At 46.9% G+C, this 18,703-nt stretch overlaps 1 protein-coding gene across 3 annotated transcripts in view; it reads right to left on the bottom strand.

Annotated features, from left to right (window-relative positions):
* The window catches only part of SYMPK (symplekin scaffold protein), a 1,074,905-nt gene that overhangs the window by 306,567 nt on the left and 749,635 nt on the right, over positions 1–18,703 (bottom strand). For all 3 annotated transcript variants that reach the window (XM_086938396.1, XM_086938395.1, XM_086938397.1), the window contains one exon: positions 5,511–5,671. In XM_086938396.1, the coding sequence (XP_086794522.1) occupies positions 5,511–5,671 (161 nt within the window). The remainder of the gene's footprint in view (positions 1–5,510; positions 5,672–18,703) is intronic.

The raw sequence follows: 18,703 nt of genomic DNA, 5'->3' as shown, positions 1-18,703 counted from the left end.
CGACCGGTGTTATGTGGTCTGGGGGGAGTTCTATGAAGTCACTGTTTTGGTGTTGAGGCGTTGCGGTTATTATTATTTCCGCGGCCTCTTCCCTTATTGTTGTTACCTCTGTAACTGCCTCTTGAATTACCTCTGGGTGATGTAGGTGTGAAAGATGTGGATTGCTGATTTGTTCCTGTATTCTTTGAGCCCTCTCTATAGGTGGATCTACGAAAGGAACCTCTGTGTGTTGGCTGTTGCAATGCTCCCATTGACTTAACCGTTTCCGTATCTTTCTTCATTTTCTCTAATGTCTCGTCTGTGCTTGAACCAAACAATGTCTTTTGATCAAATGGTTTGTTCAGTAGGGCTGTTTGTACCTCTTGTTTGAATCCTGAGATTCTAAGCCATGCGTGCCTTCTTAGCATGACACTAGTGTTAATAGACCTTGCTGCAGTGTCTGCTGCGTCTAATGCACACTTAATGGAAGTATTTGTTATTATTTTACCTTCCTGTATTAATTGGTCTGCCTTCTTCTGATGTTCCTTTGGGAGATGTGTAAGAAGTTTTTCTAGCTCATCGTAATGTGCCCTGTCATAACGTGCGAGTAGTGCTTGTGTATTGGCTATACGCCAGCTATTCGCTGCCTGTGATGCTACTCTTTTACCTGATGCATCTATTAACTTTGACTCCTTATCTGGTGGAGGAGCCTCTCCTGTAGATAACGAGTTTGCTCTCTTACGAGCGTTTGAGACCACCAGCGAGTCTAGCGGTACATGCCCTCTAATAAATATTGGGTCCTTTGGAGCCGCTTTGTATTTTTTATCAATTCTTGGGTTTAACACCCTGGCTCTCACTGGGTTTTCGAATATCTCATCTGTGTGAGTAAGAAGACCCTTCAGCATAGGGAGAGTACCTGATGTTCTTTGTGCATTAGGTAGAGTCTCTAACAAGAAATCCTCTATTTGAGGTTCTGTATGTATATCTACTTTATGGTATTTCGCTGCCCTATTAATGAGCTGCACGAAACCTGTGTTATCATCAGGTGGTGAAGGCTTTGAGGGATATAGCTCTGGGTCGTTGTCTTCATCTGACCCTACATCATAATTTTCCCATGGATCCTCCTCATCTGGGATAGTTTCGTCATCCCCTTGAGGTTCTCCCTCCCCCAGATCACTGTCTACATCTGACTGAGGTGTAGCTGGTCTTGGTGTGGAAGGTGTAGGAATATTTGGCCTATTGTGAGGAATAGGAGAAGAGGGTGTTAGTCTAGGACGAGGAGAAGCAGGAGGAGTTATATTCGTCCCCATTGTTCTCTTTTTTGAAGGAAGAGGTTTATCTTCTGACTGTTCACTCTTTCTTTTCTTCGTGACCACTTTCCCAGTTTGTGGATCAATAAACAAGATCTTTTGTTTGGGATCTGTCTGTTGCTCCTGAATCGGTACCGAGGGTCCTGGTTCGGAGAGGTGCTTTTGTTTTCGATCGTCAGATCTTGTTGTTTTCGAAACCGAATGTTTGCTCGATTCCGACTTTCTTGGTATCGAGTGTCTCTTGGGCGATAAGTCATATTTATGTTTCGACATGGAATGTTTCGATCCCGAGCTGTCCTTTGTATGTAGCCTCGGTGCCGAAGTCGATGTCGCCCTTTTCTCGGATCCGACATGGTGGGAGCCCGAGTGTTTCGGTTTCAGTTTCGGTTTCGTTGCCGGGCCCGAAGGCGGGGCGTCGGAAACTTTTTTCAGCGGTTTGACCGGGCCCGAGTCGTTACCGCACGGGGTCGGTTTTTCGGTAAGGGGACGTCGTCACTCACGGTTTGTTGCTCGATAAGTTCTTCAGCCTCCGACTGGTCCCCTTCCGACCCCGACTGGTCCTCTTCTTCCTCGATTTGTTCGTCTCCGAACAGCTCCGGGATCGCTTCCGCCTGCATTCTGGAAACCTCGTGTCTTCGAGCTCGACGATTTCTAATCGTTAGCTTGGAGGAGAATGCTGCGCCGGCTTCGCAGTCCCTGGATTCGTGTTCAGGCGATAGACAGAGGTTGCACACCTCGTGTAGGTCCTTGTGTGGGAACTTAGCACCACACGTTGGACATTTTTTGAATGGAGTCCTTTCCATGGACTCCGGGCTTGACTGCGTCGAGAAAGGCCTCCTGTTCTTCGACGTAGTTCCAAGTTTTTCTCTTCTATTTTGAATTTGTAACGCGTCGGAATGGAAATGAACGCGTTCGAATAACAATACCGTCGAATTGGAAAGGGAATACGCGCCGAAAATCACTTTCTTGCGAAGTTGATATGGAGCGTCTCGATCTTCATCCGAACCCGATGGCGGAAAAAAACAATCTAAGGATGGAGCCGATGCCCATGCGCACTACCAACCAAGGGAGGAGTCACCAAGAGACAAAAGACTCTCCAAGAGAAAAACAAAGTGCAATCATCCGAGCCCAACACCAGATGGCGATCTATTCATAATGTACCATCTGCAGCCCATATGCCTCGAACAGATAGTTTCAGGAGTGTTGAGAACCATGGTTGTCGAGCCCATGCGGGAGCTTTTAGTATCATTCTGAACGATGGTTGCCTGAGTTTCCTGACCACTAAAGAAGTAGTGGGAGAGATGGAAAAGCGTTTGCAAATATCCCTGACCAATTCATCCATAGAGCCTTGCCTTTGGATTGCTGGTGGTGGTGGTATCTGCTTGCGATGTGTGGGCATTTCGCTTTTCTTTTGTTGCAGGAATCCCCATTGCCGAAAGTATGGTTGAAGATCATTCGGTGAATCTTCCATATGTGGACTTCTTGTTGTAATCCGCTCAAAAAGTCTGCAATCTGATTGTTTGTGCCTGGGCCATGTTCTGCTAGCAGATTAATGTTGTGGTGTATTGTTAGCTTCCATATTGTCTAAGCTAAGTGAGATAATTGGCGAGAGTGGGCCGCACCCCTGTTTTTGTAAATACATTGCTCATATTGTTTGTTGGAATAAGGACAACTTTGTGCTGTAGGTGAGTAAGGAAGGCTTTGATCGCTAGATAAACAGCTTGCAGCTCTAGTTGATGGAAATGTAGATTCTTGTGTTTGGACTCAAATAGTCACTGAATAGTAGGACCGTGGAGACATGCTCCTTATCATGCTAGGGATGCATCTGCTGTTAGAATTATTTGTGGAACTGTGTCTTGAAAAGGCTGCCCTTTGGATAGATTTTGTGGATTCCACCATTGCAGAGAGTGATACTTGCGGCTGTTTAGCAAGAATATGTGACGTTCTTCCGCCAACAATTACCCGCTTACCATCACTCTGCAATTTTAATTCCGCAATGACAAACACCCCGCAAAAAAATACACAGCAAACTTTTACAACGAATATTCCTTTACCACGCATGCCATTACAACGCAAAGGCATGCATGTTAAAGGTGTACTCATTGTAAAAGTTTTAAAGGTAAGTATGAGTACCCTAACCTACCCTACACCCTAATGTAGTACCCCTGCAAAGCCCACCCTCGACACAGTCCTTTTCCTACAATTACACTACCCAGCAAGACCCCCCCAACACTACCATATACCACTTTTCTTCCCTACACAAACACTACACTACCTTAATACACTACCCCTGCACGACCCTACACTACACAAACACCACATCACTACCCTACACTATACAAACACTACCCTAAACCCTAACACACTACACTACAACACTACCCTAAAACACTACCCCCAGCATGACCCTACACTACACAAACACTCCAACACTACCTTAATCCCTAAAACACTACCCCCTGCATGACCCTACACTACACAAACACTACAACACTACCCTGAACCCTAAAACACTGCCCCCTGCATGACCCTACACTACACAAACACTACACCACTACCCTAAACCCTAAAACACTACCCCCAGCATGACCCTACACTACAAAAACACTACACCACTACTCTAAACCACTACCCCCAGCATGACACTACACACACTCAGCCTGCAAAGGCAGTATGCGGGTGTCAGGGCACAGGGCCCCTAAGGGTGGCACAATAAGTGCCGCAGCACTTAGGGGTCTTCTCTGGTCACCATGCCCTGGGTACCTAGGGTACCATTTACTAGGGCTGATAGGTGGTCAGAGATGCCAATTGGGTTTTAGTTTCAACACAGTTTTAGGGAAGGAACACAGGCCCAGGGTACCAGGTTGGCAGGAACCCAGGGCACACTCAGTCAAAGCACATCAGCAATTCAGTAAAAAGTGGGGGAACTAATGCAAGAAAGATGGCACTTTCTCACACTTTAGTACTGGTGCTGCAGGCAGTAGCAGGTCCAGAATCAGACGGGTACAATTGGAACTGCAGGAGCTGGACCCTTCGTGGGTACTTGAACAAGTTCTGTCTAAAAAGAGGATGCTTGAGGAGTGCCGAGGAATTTGGGAGACTTACTCTTGGATGATCAGCATGAAGCCTCCTCTTCTTGTGTTTTGACTAAACTCTGGTGCTCTTGATTTGGGTCTGGAGATCTTCTACAGTCGATGTTCATTATGAGCTGGAGTCTTGAGCATCTTGGTATTCTGTTCCTTGAGAGCTCTGGGGAGCATACTCCGACATGAATCGCAGGTCTTGACCTTATGGGCTGACCCCAAACACCACAGTCAGATGCCATGCTGGTCCATTATTGCCATTTACCAGTTAAAGTCCCTGCAAATTTAAAGTCATAAACGGTTGGGGGTTGGCAGGGGCACATCATGTAACTGCACCTGAAATTGTTTCGAAAAAAGTAGACAAAAGACAATCTCTTGAGGAGAGTTGTGCTTCGGATACGCTTAAATGGTGCAGAAAAAAGGGACAAGACTTCAGTGTGCCGAAGGGGGGGGGTTTACAGCTCCAGTGACATTAAGAGAGTGTGGTTACCGGCACCAGAGTGGAGCCAACATCTCCAACCGGCGAGGAGAACTATTCAAAAGCTTCCAGAATTAGTCAGATGATTCGGAAATTCAAAAGGTACCAATCTGCAGCTAGAAGTATATTAATCACAAAGAAAAAATGTGTGCAACGATTTCCATTTGAAAATACAACGAGGCATGAGGGCTTAACAACTAGTGTTAAAATATCTTATTATTCAGTCACCTTACCCGTCCTCAGTCAGCCCCATCTTTCCTACCCCCACTTGCTCTCTTTCTACACTTCAAAATAGTTTTTAAGTGCCTCGCGGCACATTCCAAATGTGCAATAAATAAAGAGTAGCTGAAGTAAATGACAAGCTGGTAACACTTTACCTACACAACCAAAGGTACATGTTTTTTTCCTAGTATTTGAATATATTAATGATGGCCATGTTTTTGGCAAGCTTGGAAAACGCAGACGAAACTGGACAATTATACTGGCATGCATTTTCAAATTAACTTAAGACGACCTGGGTAACCAGAATCTACCACAGGCCTAAACGCTCACACCATTTAGCTCTGTGTTGCAACCTTCTCCCCAAACTTCCATTATAGGCTGGTTTTTGCCGTGATTACAATATCAATTTGCCACAGCACTTAAGAGGGGTTGACTTACTGGATGTTCTATCACACGCAGCACAGTTCTTTTAATGTCAGCAATAGCCTCTGTGTACACAGCAGCCAATTCATGAATTAGCTTGTGATTCTGTGGTAGAAGGGCCAGGTATAGGTAGAGACACTGCCGAACAGTTTCTTCCGTCCAAGGAGCAGCCACCTCTATAAAAAAAAAAAACACAAAAAAACATTATCTAATGTGAATGACCTTCACTAAAGGTCAAACCTTCCGTATGGCAGTTCCACCCAGTGATGCTGAGATCAAGCATGGAAAATACACATCAATTCTGGCTTTACATACCGGAGTGATATTCTGTCTTTCATACCCAGGATATTGGCATGGTACTGAGGTACAGCATTTTAAGCTCAGCTCCATGCTAGCTTAAGTTAGGGACAGACTCCTAAGCCAACAAGTACCATTTTATGCCCATGCACAGCCTCCTATGCTCAGCTGAGAAGTAAAATCTCAATTTAGTCTGCTTCAACCATCATATACAGCATAAAGCCTTACAGCATCACCTGGGTAGCAAGGATCCAGGTGCACTCTTACACACCCAGGTCAATGCCAGTATAGGAACAGTGATATATGCTCAGTCTTTGCCAGTATATGAACCGTACAGTTTCTTATGCCTGGGTAAAGCCATTATATCCCAGATTAATTCTCATATTCCTATATAAAGTCATGTTTAGACCAAATACCATCTTCTTAGGATCCGCAGCCTAGTAAATCGATTTTGACATTCTATACAGGTACTGCCAGCCCACCAAAACCAAGTGCATCCTTGCATACCCCAATGCAAGCATCATACACCCTTAATCCCAAGTGAAAACCTCAAAAAGTCAGGTGCAGTCCTGTTAAATCCAAATCCTGTTTTTAATACCTTTTTTTTTTTAGTTAATAATAACATTCCCACAAAGCCTCACGATTAAATGAATTCAGAACGGAAAATACATTTTTTTCTAAAGTATTTAAAAAAAATCCACATTATCGTGATTCTATTTAGAAAAATAATTCTTATAATCTTATTAATAAATTAGAACATTTAACAAGACATTGCTCCTAAAAATGAGAGCCACGGCATTACATTAAAAAATAAAAGCTTTCCTGCACAACATTTCCACTTTCCGAAATCTAGTGAAGATATAAAAAATAAACATTCAAATATGAAGAAATTACTATTTAAGAGAGCAAGTACTACAATTTCAAGTGCAACACATCTCTTCTTTAAAATACCGTTTTAATGGGAAAATGATTACATCTAAAAAGCATGATAGCTCCAAGGGTATTTACGTAATGGCCGAAGCAGATGCGTAGTACATTTATTTGGTTTCTATTTGCTGGCTTGATTTGTTTCAGGCTGTCCAGCTTGAGTTCGTCGCTCCCCACTAGCCGACCCTATTTACTGTATTGTCCCACTAGTACGCGATTTCGGTAAACAGGTCTTTACATTTTGTTCTCATCTTGTTACATTTGCTGAGCATTCAAAGACAGAGGTCCAATGTCAGTCTCTGTCTACCGAGGGAGTTTCGTGTTGGATTTATGTGAAAATCATGCTGGCTGTTCGGGATGTTATTTTTTTCTAACAGACAACACAATTGAAATTCATGTTAATGAACTGTGGAGTGATTACAAAATATATGAGAATTAGTGAAGCACAACTAAAGCACATTTTTTTGGTAATTCTGAACTGTGATGGAAACAAAAATTATAATACGATCAAAACAATTCAATACACCAAGTGATGACATTGCCACAGATTATCGTGTGTGTGATGTATACAAATAGCAGTAAAACTGTGTGCCTGAGCAAATGCAATGGTCATTTGAAATGAAGGTGTGGTGTCTGTAATGGCAGCGCGCTACAACACCATGCATACTCCACTTTACGCCCCTCAACTGCACTTTGCACTACTCTAATGCACTCTACACACTGCACTGCTTCACTCTATGCCAATCCACACTGCGGCACTGCATACTACTCTGCACCACTCCACACCACTTCAATCGACACCTCTCCTCCATATCACCCTACTCTATGCTTATGCACTCTACTCTACACACTGTTCTTCAAACCACTAGTTTAGACCACTTCACTCTACTCTAAGCCACTCCTCAACACTGCACTCAACACTGAATCACTCTACGCCAGTGCACTCTACCCCAATCCTCTATATGCAGTGCCCTCTACCATGCAACACTCCATTCTACAACATTTCACTCAACTCTGAAACAATCTAATCTATGCCACTACACTCTATTCCACTTTGCGCTGCTGCACTCTAAGCTGTACCACTCCAAGCCACTCTACCACTGTGCTGTAAGCCCCTTAACTCTAACTACTGCACGCATCACCACTTTACTCAAAATCAATGCTCTCTATGCCACTCTACAACACTGAACTCTACTCCACTTTAAGCAATGCACTGTATGCCACTGCACTCTACCCTGCACCACTTCACTCTACTCAATCTACTCTATGCTGCTGCACTCTACGCCACTGCAATCTATCCTGCACCACTCCTCTCTACCCCCGCACCACTCTCACACTATGCCAAGGCCCTCTATGCCTCTATACTAAAAAAACATTGCACTCTATGCCAATCTACTCTGCACAACTGTACTATAAGCCACTACACTCTATTCTGCAATACACTACTCTATGCCACTGCACTCTATGTCACTCTATTCTACTCTTCACCATTGTACTCTACATCACGCCACTCCACTCTACCCTGCACCACTCCACTTACCTCTACTCAAATATGATCTAAGCCACTGCATTCTATGCTGTGCTACTGCACTCTAAGCCACTCTACGCCAACACCACTGCACTTCACTCCACTGCATTCAATAAAACTCTACGCCACTCTACACCGCAGTATGCTATGCCACTGTTCTCTACGCCACTTTACGCCAATGCACTCTACTCTGCACCACTGCACTTTATGCCACTGCAGTCTACTCTGCACCACTCCACTCTAAACCAGTGCACCTTGCACCACTCTACACAACCCAATCTCTCTACTACATTCTACCTAACACTCCACTCTGCACCACATCACTCTACCCTGCAACAACCTACTCTATGCCATTGCACTGTACGCCACTCCACTTTAAACCAATTCACTCTACATCACTGCACTCTACACCACTTTACTCATAACCAATGCACTATATGACAATCTACTCTGCACCACTGCACTCTACAACACTTCACTCTAGGCCACTCTATGACATTCCACTCCGCTGTATTACTCTACTCCACTCTTCAACACTATTCTCTACTATGCCACTCTACGAAACTGTACTCCACTCTGCAGACTCCCTATATGACACTACATGGGGGATGGGTGTGCTGTTGAAGCACCGACTTTTAGCCAATTATATGGATTTTGTGCATTTCTACAAGCACAAATATGTCACAGGGTGTATCTAATGTTGAATTAGGGTCAAGGATGACTATTTCTGGACGGGACTGAAAAGATGCAATGTTTAAATTGGTTTGGGAGTTCATAAGATATCTGGTTAATTGGCATATCAAAACTGTATTGAGTGTGATGATTCATGATGTCTAGTGCGGAGGATTGCTTTTAATTTTATGGCTTTGGGTATTGTTCTTTTGCGATAGTATCCTGTGAGGCCTCCAATCTGGTTTGTTGGATATATGCTAGATGCCTTGTCCAACATGCTGCTCTTTAAGCTATGCTGCTGTGTTGGCAAAACACAACTAGAATACTGAAATCAATTTAAACTTTGCCATTGTAGTGACATGAATCCCACTGCACTTAGCCAAGATAAAATTAGGAGCTGGAGGATGGAACTTTACCCAGCCATTCAATGAAGAAAGGGCAGATAATTAGATGGCTGTTGGGTCTACAGACTACCACAGATAGTTTATATCCTAAACTATCTCCACACTCTATGACACACAACAGATACCTGAGTAGCCTGAGCGGGAAGGGGGGGGGGGATGGAGGAAGATGCAGGACCTTAAGGTTATGGGCTCTAAATGTTATAGTTCTGTTTTTTCATATAATTAATTTTTTTCTACTCCACCATGAAGTCATGAACTGATGATCATCTTGGGATACATGCAGATCGTTCGATGCCACAAGCTGGTAACCACTCACTGGGTCCTCATGCAACAAATGTGACATGTAGGTTTCATTAACCCCTCTCTGATTCACCCTCAGAACTTGTTACAAGCTGTATTTTTTAATGTTGTAATGTCACTTACATACTTTAACTGAGCTGTACACAAAACCATACTCTCGCTTTCCTTTATAGAACATGTTGTACACAAAATGGATAAAACTTCAATAAAAATATTCAATCAAAAATTAAGAAAGGGCAGATGAGGATGCTCAGGTGTTACATAATTATCTAAATCACAGCAGAAATGAGTCAATGTCACCTTCAACCGGACACAAACCAGCCATATTTGATCTGACAGAGCTGATGGCTTGCCCTGGTATAACACCCATTGTTGGATGGGAAGGCTGTTGGTACTCAGAAGACAGGATAAAATGTGAGCAGGGTGGAATGTAGTATGTCCTCATGGGCTGGGGAATATTGAAGTTACAACATACATGCAGGCACAAGCTTTACATATCAGTTATCTGTCAAGAAACAGTTAAATGGGCATTATCTGAAGAAAACATAATATTTCCTAGACCCTGCAAACATGAGCCTTAAGTAGCAGGACAATAAAAGTGGCATAGTACATAAAGGCGTTGTTGGTAGACACCTTTGCAGTTCAGCTTCAGTGATGCAGCTGTCCGGGCAAGGGGAGAAGCAGCTCGTTTTGGTAGATCCTCTGAACTTGAGACTGTACGCAACAACAAACAGATATGACAACTAGGTAATTTGAATGCTAGTTGGGTGCCACGGTCTTCAGATCCACTCCGCCAATCTCTGAACACCCTTTGAAAGAGGTAAAAGAGTATTGTGGGAGTCTTCGGAAAAGACCACAGTGAGGATGCAACTTAGAAGTCAGGGGTGCAAAACTGTTAACTTGTTGAGTAGTCTGTATGAATGAATGGTTGTACTGATGGGACAGGAGTTAACCAATGAGCAAGTTGATATACCCAACAAACCTTGACTCATAGACCAATGAATTTATATATGGTTTATTTTCATATGCATTTATATGTGGTTTGTGGAAATTAAAACTGAGCGTCACTATGTCAAGTTTAGATAAGGATCTCTGTATATTAAGTTAAAAACAAGTGAATACTGCACATTAGTGTATATATATGTGAATAATGTTTTGTATTTATGTGTAAATGTCATAAATGTGTTGTGTTCCTTTTCATACATAAACATCTTTTTGAAAAATGAAAAAATAGAAATTAAAAGGGTAAGAACAAGATATACCCAACAAACCTTCGAGTAATACTGGTTTGTGCTTTTCCTTAAATCTAAGGATTGAAGAAAGTGTGTGGTTGGTATCTTTAATTTTTTCCTAAATACATATGGTCCAACCAACTACATGTCCCAGGACCTAACTCCATTTATCTTGCAAATTCGTGTTCAAGCACCGGCGGCTGAGTTTGTCCGCCCTGGCATTCAGAGTACCTGCCAGGTGTTGAGCCATCAAGGAAATGCCTTGATGTTCCAGCTATGTCCAGAGGAGCAGAGCTTCCTGACCGAAGATCCAGGACCCCACCCCGCCCTGTTTGTTGCAATACCACATGGCGGTGGTGTTGTCCGTGAACACCTGCACTACACTTCCCTGGACAGAGGGAAGGAATGCTTTCAGTGCAAGTCGGATCGCCCGAAGCTCCAAAAGGTTGACATGGAGCTCCCAAGTGGCCTCCCCATCCCAGGAGGGATGCATCCGTCACCACTCTGTGCTCCGGGTGGGGAAGGGAGATGGATCTGCCATTAGCCACTAGCAGGATGGAGGAGGCCTTCAGGCTCAGGAGCTGGAGGGTCATCCTGACTGAAACCCAGGATAGAGGCTGAAAGATCGGAATCATAGCCTGAATATCACGGACTCGCTGCTTGGGAGGATAAACCCAAAACCAAATCAAATCTAGAACCGCTCCAATGAAGGGGAGCTTCTTAGAGGGACTCAGGTGCTACTTCGGCACATAGAAGGAGAACCCCAGCAAATGCAGGAGGTCGGCCGTGGTCTGAAGGTGGGTGACGACTGCCTGGGGCGAGCCCGCCTTCAACAACCAGTCGTCGAGGTAGGGGAAGACTGACACACCTGACCTGCGCAGATGAGCTGCGACCACCGCCATCACTTTCGTGAACACCCGAGGGGCGCTGGTAAGGCCAAAGGGGAGCACGGGAAACAAAGTGCTTGTGGCCTACCGTGAAACCCAGGTAGCGCCAGAGGGCCGGCAGGACGGGGATGTGGAAATACGCGTCCTGCAAGTCCAACGCAGCCAGGACCTAAGCCAAAGTCAGCATCTTGAACTTCTCCTTCCGGAGAAAGCCGTTGACGCTCCATAGGTCCAAGATAGGGAGTAGGCCTCTTTTGCCCTTCTTGGGTACCAGAAAGTAGCGGGAATAGCAACCACGTCCTACTTCTGGCCCAGGAACGTGCTCGATAGCTCCCTTGGCCAAGAGGGCCATAACTTCCTTCTGCAGAGGTTTCAAGTGATCCCCCGACATGCGGTGGTACTGCGGTGGCATGGCTGGAGGGGTCGCCTCGAAGGGGAGGGAGTAGCCCCTTCGGACGATTTACAGCACCCACCTGTCCGACATGATGGTGCGCCACTGGAGGTGGTGATGGCGAACCCTGCCCCCCCACTGAAGTTGAATGGGCCTAAAATGCCAGACTAGGAAGGCTTAAAGGCAGATGCTGCGGGAGCGGATGTGGACTGACCCTGCCGTCGACCCCCGGCACCGCCACGGCGGTTACCACATCCACGACAACATTGAAACTGGTTCTGCAGCCTGTGGCTGGCTGGATGTGTGGGGGTGCCCATTCCTTGGCCACGAAAGGGGCGAAAAGCAGAAGTTTGCTGGCGCTGGCCTAGGCCCAAGGACTTGGCCGTAGCCCTGGAAACGTTCCAGCGCACTGTCCGCTTTGTCGCCAAAAAGGCGACGCCCATCGAAGGGCATGTCCACGAGCGAGGCCTGGACATCCCCTGAAAAGTTGGCGGACCTCAGCCAGTTGTGGCGGCGAACGAATATGCTACTTACCAGTATGCATCTGTTCTTGGCATGTAGGGCTGCTGACATTCATATCTGTGCATAGATTGCCGCCTAGTGTTGGGTCCGGATGATCGCACATTGTTGTCCTGGAAGAGACTTCGAAGTATCACGAGATAGGTGGCTCCTCCCCTGGACTACAGTGCGCATGGGCATCGACTCCATCCGTAGATTGTTTTTAGCCATTGTGGCAAAGATGGAGTGTAACACTGTGAGTGATGACCATGCTAAGAGTATTTCTGAGTGCTGCAGCCGCTACAGGCGCCTGGGAGGAGGGCGGGCGATATGAATGTCAGCAGCCCTACATGCCAAGAACAGATGCATACTGGTAAGTAGCATATTCGGTTCGAGGCATGTGGGCTGCTGAATTCATATCTGTGCATAGAATACATAGCAGTCCCTCCATTAGCGGCGGCTGCCTGTGCCAGCTGCAGCAGTTTCAAAAAGTGTTTTTAGAACAGCCTGCCCTACAGCTGCCTGCTGTTTGGAGTGCACATCTACACAGTAGTGTTTTGTAAATGTGTCTTCTAAAGGAATATTTCCAAGGAAAGCCATGGAGGCCCCCAACTTCCGGGTGGAGTAGGCCCGTGGGGGGACCGTTAGAGTGCGCTTGGCTTTCTGATAGCAGATCTGAATACACTTAACGATCCACCTGGCTATAACTGCCTTGGAAATGGGGTTGCCTTTGTGTTGTGGCGAAAAGGCAACAAATAGTTGTTTTGTCTTCCGAAAATCTTTGGTCCTATCAATGTAGTACATCAAGGCTCTCTTGACGTCTAGTGTGTGGAGCATTCTCTCCGCCACTGACTCAGGATTTTGGAAGAACACAGGCAGTTCTATAGTCTGATTGATATGGAACTGTGAAACCACCTTAGGGAGAAATTTAGGGTTAGTGCGAAGCACCACCCTGTTGGAGTGAATCTGTATGAATGGCTCTTGGATAGTTAGTGCCTGTAGTTCACTAACGCGTCGTAGCGATGTAATCGCTATCAGGAAAGCCACTTTCCATGTTAAGAACTGAATTTCGCATGAATGCTGAGGCTCAAAAGGTGGACCCATCAGTCTTGTGAGGACCACATTCAGGTTCCATTCGGGGGGCTGGTGGGGTCCGGGGAGGAATGACTCGTGTGAGTCCTTCCAGAAGGCTTCGATGGCAGGCACTCTGAAAAGGGAGAGATGCTGCCTGTTTTGGAGATAAGCAGCTATTGCGGATAAATGTATACGAATGGAAGCATAGGCCAGATTGCATTTGTATAATGTAACAGATAACAAATGATGTTTTGAGTAGATGCGTCTAGCGGGTTGATGTTGTGGTTTGCACAATAAATGACAAACCGCTTCCATTTTGCCGCATAGCATGCTCTGGTGGTGGGCTTCCTTGCCTCTCTGATGATGTCCATACAGTCGGGAGGCAAGTTGAGGTAGCCAAATTCTAAGACCTCAGGAAGCAGATCGCCAGGTTGAGCTGTTGCGGATTTGGATGCTGAATGTCGCCATGGCTCTGCGTCAAAAGCCTGGGTGTGAGGTGCAGCCTTTGATGGGGTACCACGGATAGTTCCAGAAACGTGGTGTACCATGGTTGGCGTGCCCACATCGGAGCAACCAGGATGAGTGTCATCGAGTGTTGCTTCAGGTTGCGTGCCACCAGCGGTATTAGAGGTGCTGGGGGAAAAGCGTGCGCAAATATGCCTGACCAGTTCATCCATATCGCATTGCCCTGCGACTGTGGGTGTGGAAACCTGGCAGCAAAGCTTCGACATTTGGCGTTTTCCTTTGTGGCGAACAGGTCTATCTCTGGATGACCCCACTGATGGAAGTACGGGTGGAGTACTGATGGATGTATCTCCCACTCGTGCATCTGGTGGCTGTACCTGCTGAGCAGGTCCGCCATCTGATTGTCCTTGCCTGGGAGGTGTTCCGGCATGAGAAAGATGTTCCTCTGAATGGCCCACTTCCACATGCTCTGAGCCAGATGAGACAACTGTGGAGAGTGTGTACCTCCCTGCTTCTGAATGTAGTACATGGCCGTCATGTTGTCCGTCCGGATCAACACGACCTTGTTGCACAGATGTACTTCGAATGCTATTATCGCCATGAAGATAGCCATCAGTTCTAGAACGTTGATGTGCATCTTCTTTTGCTGCGTTGTCCATAGTCCCTGCACTGTGTAGTGGAGAACATGAGCTCCCCAACCCTGGAGAGATGCGTCCGTCGTCAGAATGATCTGTGGCACAGGCTCCTGGAACGGTCGTCCATTGCAAAGGTTTTGTGGATTCCACCAATGCAGAGAGTTGTATGCACGACGGGTTACCAACACTAGGTCTTTCAACTGTCCGTGAGCCTGATTCCATTGACGTGCTAAGCACTCCTGAAGTGGACGCATATGTAGTCTCACGTGCGGGACTATGAAGATGCAGGAGGCCATCATGCCTATCAACTGCATGAACACTCATGCCTGAAGCGAGTGTTGAGGTCTGAATTTCTGTATCAGCGATTGAATGCTGCTGATCCTCAATGAATTTGGCTGTGCTTTGGCTGCCAGAGTGTCTATCGTCGCACCCAGATACTGCCGTATGTGGGCGGGTAGCAGGTGGGACTTCGGGTAATTCAGTGAGAATCCCAGATCGTGAAGAAGGTGAATGGTGTGGGACATGTGGGCGGCACACTGCTGGGCCGACTTTGCCTGGATAAGCCAGTCGTCCAGATAAGGGTAGACGTGAATGTTCTGTCTCCGTAGGTGTGCTGCCACTGTCGCCAGGCACTTTGTAAACACCCTGGGTGCCGTCGTTACTCCGAAAGGGAGGACCTTGAATTGGTAATGCTGATTTTGAATGGTGAATAGGAGGTATTTTCTGTGTGACGGGTGTAGCGGAATATGAAAATACGCATCCTTCAGATCTAATGTTGCGAGGAAATCTCCCTGACTGAGCAACGGTAGAACATGCTGCAGTGTTAGCATGTGAAAGTGTTCTGATAGAATGTACTGATTGAGGGGTCTGAGGTCCAGTATGGGTCTGAGGGACCCGTCCTTTTTTGGGATCAAGAAGTACAGAGAGTAAACTCCTGTGCCTCTTTCTTCCACAGGCACAAGCTCGACTGCTCCTTTTTGCAGCATGACGAGTACCTCCTGCTGCAATAAGTGCAAATGCTCTGTGGACATAGGACGGTGTCTTGGAGGTATGTTGGGTGGGGTGGATGTTAACTCCAGACAATAACCGTACTGGATAAGCTTTGTGATCCACCTGTCTGTGGTGATGGACTTCCAGACTGGCAGGAACTGTTGGAGTCTCCCCCCGACCGGTGTTGTATGGTCGGGGGGCAGTGACAAGGCGTCACTGTTTGTTAATGGCGGAGGACCTGGAGCTGTTGTTTCCACAACCTCTACCCTTGGCGCTGTTTCCACGATAGCCACCTCTACTCTGTTTGGTATAGGTGGTTTGCGCGCCACCTTTATTGTACTGTGTTTGCTGGGACAGCTGGCCTCTGGAAACACCTCTATTGCTTGAGCGACGAAAAGAACCACCCCTGAACTGCTGCGACTGGAGAGCCCCCATAGACTTTTCAGTCTCAGTGTCCTTCTTGATTTTCTCCAAGGTGGTGTCCACCTCTGGACCAAATAAATGATCAGGGTTTACTGGCTGCTTTAGAATGGTGGTCTGTATCTCTGGCTTGAACCCAGAGATTCTGAGCCAGGCATGTCGCCTCAACATTACACTTGTGTTAACGGCTCTGGCCGCTGTGTCTACTGCGTCCAGTGCACATTTGATAGAATCATTTGATATGAGCTTCCCTTCCTGTATGAGCATCTCAGCTGCCTCCTTATATTCATCTGGCAGGTGCTGTAACAGGGTCTCCAGTGTGTCGTAATGGGCCCTGTCATACCTGGCTAAGAGTGCCTGAGTGTTTGAAATGCGCTAGATATTGGCCGCTTGAGCTGCCACCCTTTTCCCGGATGCCTCTAGCACCTTAGATTCTGTATCAGGGGGAGGAGCATCACCTGTTTGTGAATTAGCCCTCTTCCGGGCATTAGAAACAACAAGAGAGTCCAACGGCAACTGTCCCTTAATGTAGGTAGGGTCCCCAGGCGCCAGTTTGTACTTTTTATCAATCCTGGGGTTTATCACCCTGGCCCTTGTAGGCTCCTTAAATATCTCCCCAGCATGTTTCAAGACACCCTTCAGCATAGGCAGAGTCTTGACAGTCCTCTCTGAGGTGGAAAAGGTGTCGAACAGAAAGTCCACTTCAATAGGGCCAGCATGGAGCTGGACGTCATGATTCTTGGCTGCCCTTTCAGTAAGTGCATTAAACGCCGCAGAATCCTCAGTAGGCGAAGTTTTCACAGTATACACATGTGTCTGGGGCAGTGTGTGGATCCCCTGGGTCAGCCGCATCTGCCCAGGGTTCATTAGTATCTTCTGGATCAGTGTCCACAGGATAGTTGTATTTCTCATTGTCACCTTCCCCAGTTTCTACATCCGAATAAGTGGGCGAGACATCTTGGCCACGTGGAGATACAGGTTCTACAAGAACAGGTGTTGTAGCAGAATCCTTCTTCTTTTTCAGTGGGATTCTATACGACTCCATTGGCTGTTCCGGGGCGATCTTTCATTTATAAATAGAAAGTCTGCCTGTATCGGCACCGATAAACTGTTCCTGTTGCTCTTTAAGCAAGGGTTGTCGATGCTTTGTGGCCGGGACCACAGTTGTGGGCTTCGGCCCCGTGGACACCTTCTTGGGCGCTTCGACGGCCATTTTAGGAACGAAGGCCTTCTGCACCACTTTCAGTGGCAGCGTGAAGTGGATGGGCACCGACGTCTTTTGAAGCTTATCGGCAGGCTTCGATGGTGGAGGATCCTTTGGTCCGACAGCCAAAGCCTTGTCCTTAATGCGCTTCAGTGATTCCGCCACCTGTTTCGAGAAGGAGGCGGACGGCTGCGTTGACTCGACGGAATCCTTCGAGGCACCGCCAGGCATGGACTCGAGGGTTGCACCACTTTTAGCATTGTCCGGTCGACGCGTAGGCTCGAGAACCTTCTGATCACCGAGTCCTTTGTCGGTGTCGACTGTCTTCGGCGCCAATTTTTTCGGGTTGACGTCCTTGACCTGTGCCTTCGGCGTGCCAGACTTTGGCTCTACGCCCTTTAGCGGCCTCTTCGGGTCGGTAACACTTTTATGCTTCGTCGGTGCCGACAGTTCCGAGGACTTCCAGCCGACCAAAGCAATACGCACTTTCGGTTTCGATTTCGCCTCAAGTGCTTTGGGTTGCGTAGACACCGAAGCTTTCTCTTTCGGTTTCGATTTTGCAACTTGCGGCTCCTTAGAAATGTCCGAAGCAGAGCCCGAAGGTGGGGGTGTAGAACTCAGTGGAAGATCTTGGGTAAGGCCATGTGGCGATCCCTCGACCTGAGCCTTATGAAGTGTCTTGGCCCCAGTATCAGTTTGTGGACCTAGCTCCTCGCTCTAGCTATCTTCCATGGCCCCAAAGGCCCCATCGTCGTCTCCTACCTCGTCGACATCTTCCGCATCGAGCATCTCCACATCAGCGTCGTAGCTGGAGTCTACCTCCAATGCGGGATCCAACAGGTTTTCTCGAACCTCCCGCTCTGCTCCATCATCCTCGGCATCGAAGATGTTCACCGGTTCAGGTAAAGTCTGCTGGGCTTCCTTGCGCGCAGCCGCCGAAGTCGAATTGTCTTCTTGGATCGGAAACGGGAACAAGCCATTCAGCTGGCTTCATCGTGATCCGGCGACAGGCACTTGTTGCACACCGGGTGGACATCGATGTGAGGATATTTCGAGTTGCACACGGGACATCTTTTGAACGGGCTCCGTTCCGTGATTAATCGTCGATAAGGCCTCTGGCGTCGACCGGGCCTTCAGTGCCGAAAAGCACGCAGCTCTTCTGGATATCCGGCTCGGGAACTGAGCTGGAACAGAACTGGGCACCGATCGCAAGACAATACCGACGATAAACTAAAGGCCTTTTGGCCAAAAAAAAGTTTTATATCGATTCCGAACTTGAGTGAA

The sequence above is a fragment of the Lissotriton vulgaris genome, chromosome 9 (assembly GCF_964263255.1).
Source record: "Lissotriton vulgaris chromosome 9, aLisVul1.2, whole genome shotgun sequence".
Classification (NCBI taxonomy): domain Eukaryota; kingdom Metazoa; phylum Chordata; class Amphibia; order Caudata; family Salamandridae; genus Lissotriton; species Lissotriton vulgaris.
The sequence above is the reverse complement of the archived record's forward strand: the minus strand, read 5'-3'. Positions and strand labels throughout refer to the sequence as shown.